Source organism: Panthera uncia (genome assembly GCF_023721935.1).
Source record: "Panthera uncia isolate 11264 chromosome A1 unlocalized genomic scaffold, Puncia_PCG_1.0 HiC_scaffold_17, whole genome shotgun sequence".
Classification (NCBI taxonomy): domain Eukaryota; kingdom Metazoa; phylum Chordata; class Mammalia; order Carnivora; family Felidae; genus Panthera; species Panthera uncia.
Genome location: NW_026057577.1, coordinates 59,177,493 through 59,184,727, shown reverse-complemented (window position 1 = coordinate 59,184,727; position 7,235 = coordinate 59,177,493). Strand labels below are relative to the sequence as shown.

Sequence of the window (7,235 nt, the reverse complement as noted above, 5' to 3'; positions counted from 1 at the left end):
TTTACTGGTTCTTGGTATAATTAATGATTTTTCTACGTATTCAGGACATTCTAGCATTTTATTATGACACCCTGGATCTTATTAAACCTTCTATTTTAGCAGGCCTCTTCTGATGCTGTGCCAGCAGGGAAATTGCGTAAAAAAGCAGCATAAGGCCTCCATGACATTCTAATCCACTGGAGGAGGGGGTTGGGGAGGACCACGTTGTTACCATGAAGTGGAGGTAGGACTTCAGAGTCCCCACTCTGCTTCTTCTGTACCATCCCAGAAGAAAAGGGGAGGAGTGCCTCATTACCACCAGGCAAAGGTGAAAGTCTAGGCTTGCCACCCAGTATTTACTGGTAGGGTGAGGGTGGAGACATGGCATTTTCCATGCAATTTGGCTAGAGTCCCCTTCCTCTCCTTTTCCTATCCAAGACTGTCTCTCTCCTCATCCTTTGCCAAGGGAGAGCAGGCAAAGGGAACATTTTTTTGTGTGTAAGTACATTGGCATTTCTGGGTTGTGGCTCCTCCAACATTCTTTCCAGGATATACGAGATAGAAAGAAAACCCAGGAAATTCAATATCATGCTGTTCCTTAAGTCTCAGGGTCTCCGGATAGTCCATCTCATTCTTTCCATTTCAGAATCTTCATATGTTCATTTTATACATAACGTCCAGGGTTTTTAGCACACTTAATAGAAGAGGAAGAAATGCATGTGCTCTATTTTTCCGGGAATCAGAAGTCCAGCTCCCTTAATAAAAGATACAGCTTTTTCCCCTGGGTAACTCTACTGCCCCCACCTGGAGGAGTGGAAAGCATTTTGCCAGCACAGAACAAAATCCAGATATGTATCTATTCTTCTAAACCAACTGAAGTATCCTTCACCTAAGGCCTCTGCTGCTTGGTATGCCCACTGTTTACCGGTGGAGGATCAAGGGAGGAATATTAGAAAAAATAGTGCTAGGGAATGTGGAGATTTACGAGAAGAGAAAAACTGTTCTGGGGTGGTTTATCAGCATTATTTTTTTTTTTTTTTTTTTTTTTTTTGCTTCTTTACTTCACTACTTCCCACACTTCAATAGATAATAAGAAAAGGAAACATGTCTTTAAAAAGTGAGCTTTAAAGGTTCGCAATTAAAGTGTTATATACTTCCTCCCAAGAAAACTCCCCTTACCCAGTAAATGATTAAAGAAAATAAAAACTTTTCATTGCTCATTCTTGTTTTTATTTAGATTAGATTGATAACTTCTCCTTCTTGGTTAACGGGTCATAGAATCTCTAATAACTACAACAAAACAAGCAAATTGTATGACAGGTTATGAACTTGTTGTTGACAATAAAGGTCACGAAAGACCAAACTTATGTAAGTACTAAGGTAATGAATAACGTGTTAATCCTCTTGTTCTACAGCTTGCTCTTGGTTGAACCAACAGATCTATCCTAGGTGTGCTGATTGGTTATGCCTGGAGTTGATGTATTACAGTTTTTGAAGAACTGTCTTTTCTTCTAATTTTGTATTTTCTAAGTTAGGCTGCTGGATGGCCTCTTTTTTCCCACAAGATCTCTTCTTGCAATATGGGTATTGAAGCGGTTATTAAGCGCTTTCTTACTACAAGCATCCAGGCTTTTGTAGACTTTGTGTTTTTTCTGAGATGTACCATCTCTTCCTTGCATTTTTTCCTTATACTCTGTTTCTGATAGTTTCTGTTTTTTCTTGTCTTGTTCACAATTTATCTGAATTGGACTTTCTCGCCAAGTTCCCTCTTTCTGATGATGGAGTTCCTTGAGAAGCTCTATTCTCTGCTGTAAGATTTGACATTCATTTTCCAGCAAAGCTGCAATCAAATGCAATGAATATGTGTCATGTTTCAGTTTCTTCACTTGTTCCTCCAGTTCATGCTTAGCTGACACCTCATTATTTGGTTGAATTTGGAAATGCACTCCATTATTTTCAAGAGTTTCTTGTATGTCTTTCTGAGATTTCTGATATGATCTTATTAGTTCACTAAGCTCAGTATGTTGCACATTCCAGTGTTCAGCTTCCTGTAGTAACTGCTCCATGTTGCTCCTAAGTTTGATGTTTTCTTCTTGAACATGATGGTGTCTGTAATTTGCTTTTTCCTTGCTTAATTGAGTTTCATTAAGGGGTCTGTTTTCTTCTGAATGACTTATCAAATCCTTTCCAAAAGTTTGTACCATGTCCTTGGAATTCTGGTTTTCCAATATCATCTCCTGTTTCTTTACATTCTGTTCTTTCTCTAGGTCTGAACTACCAAGCAAGTTTTTCAATAACACTTTATTTATCTTGTCAAGTTCTCTGATTTTTTCTTTAAGTTCTGACACATCCTCAGAAATACTGGTTTCCTCAAAAGAATCTTTTGTTTCTGTGATCTTCTCTCCACAACTTGTGACACTTTTAATGATGTCTTTAATTTCTTTTAAGAGATTTTCAAACTTTTGTGCAGTCTGTTGTTCAGTTACTTGATGACCACTACTATTTAGGGAAGGGAGAGAACCCCAGGAGACAGGGGGAAGGGATCCAATTTCGAATAAGGCAATGATAATCCAAGGATCCAAGGACTCTTGATTGAGATCAGGAGTAGGTTTAAGAGTTTTGGAGAGGGCGGACACTTCCATCTCAGCTGAGTTAGTAGGGCTGGTGATTACAGCATGTGGCAAGCAGAAAACCTTAGAAATTCCAGGAAGGGAAGGGGGTGGTCCTCTGTGCAAATGGGTAGGGAATACAAAACCAACCAGAAGTCCAGAGACCAGAGCTAAGGTCTCAAACCAGGGAGATGATGTTTAAGCGGAAGGTGACATCTCAGATGACCTAGGGGAGAGGGAGGGTGAGTAAGGGGACCAGGAGCTAGGGTCCATCTCCCCTTCTCCAGACTTCTAGTGTTCATTCCCTGACCCTAGCAACCAGGTCTTTATTCTGTCACTGCACTATTGTGGCCTATCTCCAGCTTCTGTTTCTTTTTGTCACAATAGAAACTTCTTAACCCCCATACCCAATGACTCACGAATCAAAATCTATCTTGAGTTACACCTACTCCTCATCCCAGAAAGACCTTTATGCCAGTCCTTTCCAAAATTCCCTACTTTTCTAGGTTTTTATTCAACTCATTCTAACTGTATTCTATGACCTCCCAACCTCATCTCTACTACCTATAACCCAAACTCAACTGCAACATGGTTTTTTGTTTGTTTGTTTTTTGTTTTTGTTTTTGTTTTTTTTGTTTTTTTTTTACCACCTAAGTGCATGGTGTGAAAACTTCTCCATGGACTTTCATAGCACCTTGGAACCTTATTGCTCCTAGGAGAGATACTACCATAAAACAAAGCTGTCCGTACAAAATAGAACCCAAAAAGTGCTGCATGTCTTCGTGAGTTTAGAGAAATCGAGAAATGGAATTGCTGCATTCAAAAATATTCCAGGGGTGCCCTGGTGGCTCAGTTGTTAAGCATCTGACATCGGCTCAGGCCATGATCTCATGTTTTTGTGAGTTCTGGTCTCACGATGAGTGAGCTTGAGCCCCCCCTTCAGGTGAGCTTGAGCCCTGCTTGCGGTGAGCACAAGCCCTGCATCAGGTGAGCAAGAGCCCTGCTTCAGGTAAACACAAGCCCTGCATCAAGTGAGCCCTGCTACCCGTCCCCCCACCTCCCCTGTCTCTCTCTTCCTCTGCCCCTTGCTCACTGGCATGCTCCCTCTCTCTCAAAAAAAAAAAAAAAAAAAAAAAAAAGAAAAGAAAAGAAAAAAATCCACTGCAGTAAAAAGAGAATATCTGAGTGGTTCCTTAACATAATTACAAACTGGGACTTTTCTTAGCTTTAAAAATAGGCATCCTTTAAGACAGACTTATACACTTGTTCCTGATTCATTTACAGGTGATATAAAACTTTGATCATTACTTTTCACAAGAACTTGCTAAAAAATAGCATAATTTATCTAAAGCATTTGAAACAACTAGATCCTGTAGTGGGCTATAGAAAAGTAACTGAAATGGATTAAACCTAGTGCATTCTTGTCTTTTTGTTCCTAGGAATCAGAACCTTGAGAATATTAAATTCAAAAGAAACATTCCTTATGTGAGACTTTCTCTTTGCCTTCAAAATCTTTCTAGTAAGCACTTCACTAACTAGAAGTTTGCATCCAGTCTTAAGGGAAAATTCATGCTCTTGTAGATGGTTTTTATTTTATTAGAGAAAAGAAATTTATGTTTTTTTCTTTCATAGCTACCAACTCACTCTGACTTTAATTTCCCCGAGCCTCATGCACATCTCTAGTCAGTTGGGCTCTGAGACACTGCCTCATGACCATCCACAGATGCAGCAGTGTTGGTCTTTCTTTTCTACTTGAAGAAGGAGCACCTTTTCTAATTCATACAATGATATCATACAGGGGGCACCTGGGTGGCTCAGTAGGTTAAGTGTCCAATTCCAATTTCGGCTGAGGTCATGATCTCATGGTTCGTGAGTTTGAGCCCTGCATCAGGCTCTGCGCTGACAGTGCAGAACCTGCTTGGGATTCTCTCTCTCTTTCCCTCTCTCTCTGCCTCTCTGCTGCTCCTGCTCTCTCTTTCAAAGTAAATAAACTGGAAACAAAATGATATTACAGAGGATAGCAATTGCCCTTATGCCTTCATTCTCCCTCTTAAGATCCAACTTCTGTTGGTATTTCCCCTTTGACTCAAACTATCATTTAAGATAGTCTTTAAATCAGGGTGCCTGGGTGGCTTAGTCAATTAAGCATCTGACTCTGGCTCAGGTCATGATCTCGTGGTTTGTGGGTTTGAGCCCTGTGTCAGGCTGTCTGCTAACAGCTCAAAGCCTGGAGCCTGCTTCGGATTCTGTGTTTTCCTCTCTCTCTTCCCCTCCACCCACTCATGTGCTCTGTCTCTCAAAATTTAATAAACATTTAAAAAAAATTTTTTAAGACAATTTTTAAATCTTCAAAATAAAGGAATTTTTTTTCTGATTTGGTCATTAATTTCTAGCTTTATTGCATTGTAATCAGAAAATAAAATATTTCTACCTTTTGAAATTGATATTTTTTCTTTGGCCTAATTATCAATGTTCATTTATGTTTTATGGATAATTGAAAAATATGTATTCTTTATTTTTGTTTTTGTGGCTTTTTGATGCTTTTGGACATAAACCTGATATTACTTTTGCCTTTAATTTTTATGGAAACTAGTTTGAAGGTGGCTTGTTCAAGATACTAAAGATCATTCTTTTTTCATCAAAAAAGGATGTAGGGGCACCTGGGTGGCTCAGTTGGTTGAGCATCTGACTTCGGCTCGGTCATGATCTTACAGTTCGTGGGTTCGAGCCCCACATCAGGCTCTGTGCTGACAGCTGGGAGCCCGGAGCCTGCTTCCGATTCTATGTCTCCCTCTCTCTGCCCCTCCCCCACTCACACTCTGTCTCTCTCTCCTTCAAAAATAAATAAACATTAAAAAAAAATTTTTTTAAAAAGAGGATGTAAATATTTCGTTCCTTCTTACAAGTGTAATGAATTTCAAATAACATTTCTGTTAATTTTACTGAAATTTGAATTCACTGGAGATGGTGAAAGATTTCTAGAGTGGTTTCTTTTTTTTTTTTTATTGACCCATTTTCTCAGTGGGTGACTATGAAAATTAAACAGATTTAGACTGTCTTACAATTGCTGTCCACTAAGTTCCCAATAACCTAAAGACTTTTAAAAAACAAATGCCAAAATAAGTCAGTCAGAGAAAGATAAATACCATATGATTTCACTCATACGTGGAATTTAAGAAACAAAACAAACAAAGGGAAAAAAAAGACAAACCAAGAAACAGATTCTTAACTATACAGAACAAACTAGTGTTTACTGGAGGGGATGTGGGTAGGGGAATAGGTGAAATAGGTGAAAGGGATTAAGAGTACCCTTATCCCAATGAGCACTGAGTAATGTACGAAATTGTTGAATCACTATATTGTACACCCGAAACTAATGCAACACCATGTTAACTCTACTAGAATTAAAATTTTAAAAAAATTTAAAAAGAAGAGCAGGAGCTATTTCTAAAATATTAGAAGAAAACTTGTATAAAATTTTCTCTCTCTTTAAAACCAGTTTGCCTTGGGGTGCCTGGGTGTCTCAGTTGGTTAAGTGTCCTTTGGCTCAGGTCATGATCTTGTGGTTCTTGGGTTTGAGACTTGTGTCAGGCTCTGTGCTGATGGCTCAGAGCCTGGAGCCTGCTTTGGATTCTATGTCTCCCTCTCTCTCTGTCCCTCTCCCGCTTGTGCTTTGTCTCAATCTCTCTTTCTCTCTCTTTCAAAAATAAATAAACATTAAAAAATATATATTTAAAACCAGTGTGCCTTAACAAAACATAAATCATATCAAAGTACACATGATGTCAATATGTCTTGCTGCTGGTGATGTTAACCCTAGTCACTTCATTAAGTGATATCTGCTGGATTTATTATAAAGTTACTCTTTCCCTTTGAAATTAACAAACATCTTGGGAGAGATATTTTGACACGCTGAAAGTATTCTGTTTGTTTTCAAACTTTTACCTATTGGTATAATTTTAGAGCACAGAGTTTGGTTTTTCATGCAACAATTATTACTGTGGTGATTGATCTACAGGTGATTTTCTATTTCTGTCATTCCTTTTATATTTGTTGATTGTAAAGAAGAGCTGTCTCTTTCCTGTATTTACTTTTCATTCATTCATTCACTCATTCATTCATTCATTCATATATGTATTTTTAGGGGCACCTAGGTGGCTCAGTCAGTTGAGCAACCAGCTCTTGGTTTCAGCTGGGGTCATAGTCTCACCATTTCTGCGTTTCAGTCCCATGTGGAGCTCTGCACTGACTGCTCGGATCCTGCTTGGAATTCTCTCTCTCTCCCGCTCTCTCTTCCCCTCCCCTTCTTGTTCTCTCTCTAAAAATGAATAGGGGCACCTGTGTGGCTCAGTCGGTTAAGCATCCAAGGTTAAGCATCCAACTTAGGCTCAGGTCATGATCTCATGGTCAGCTCAGACCCTGGAGTCGGCTTCATATTCTGTGTCTCTCTCTCTGATCCTTCCCCACTTGAGCTTTGTCTCTTTCTCTCAAAAATAAAGGTTAAAACAATTTTTTTTAAAAAAAAGAATAAATAAACTTAAAATCCTCTACATGGAAAACAATCATTTTAAAAAAAACAAAAAACAAGTATGTTTATAGAAGTATGGACTTACAGATATTTATTTTTGGGGGTTATAACTGAATACT

The 7,235-nt window shown here is 38.7% G+C and overlaps 1 protein-coding gene across 1 annotated transcript; it reads right to left on the bottom strand.

Annotated features, from left to right (window-relative positions):
* Positions 1–1,186: 1,186 nt before the first annotated feature.
* SPZ1 (spermatogenic leucine zipper 1) lies at positions 1,187–2,921 on the bottom strand. The gene has a single exon (XM_049649721.1). It carries the CDS (start codon positions 2,619–2,621, stop codon positions 1,506–1,508), a length of 1,116 nt encoding a protein of 371 aa, XP_049505678.1. The 5' UTR covers positions 2,622–2,921; the 3' UTR covers positions 1,187–1,505.
* Positions 2,922–7,235: the final 4,314 nt, after the last annotated feature.

What these genes read in the sequence shown, in the direction of transcription:
- SPZ1 (XM_049649721.1), bottom strand. Translation starts at nt 2,621, where the DNA reads ATGGAAGTGTCCGCCCTCTCCAAAACTCTTAAACCTACTCCTGATCTC.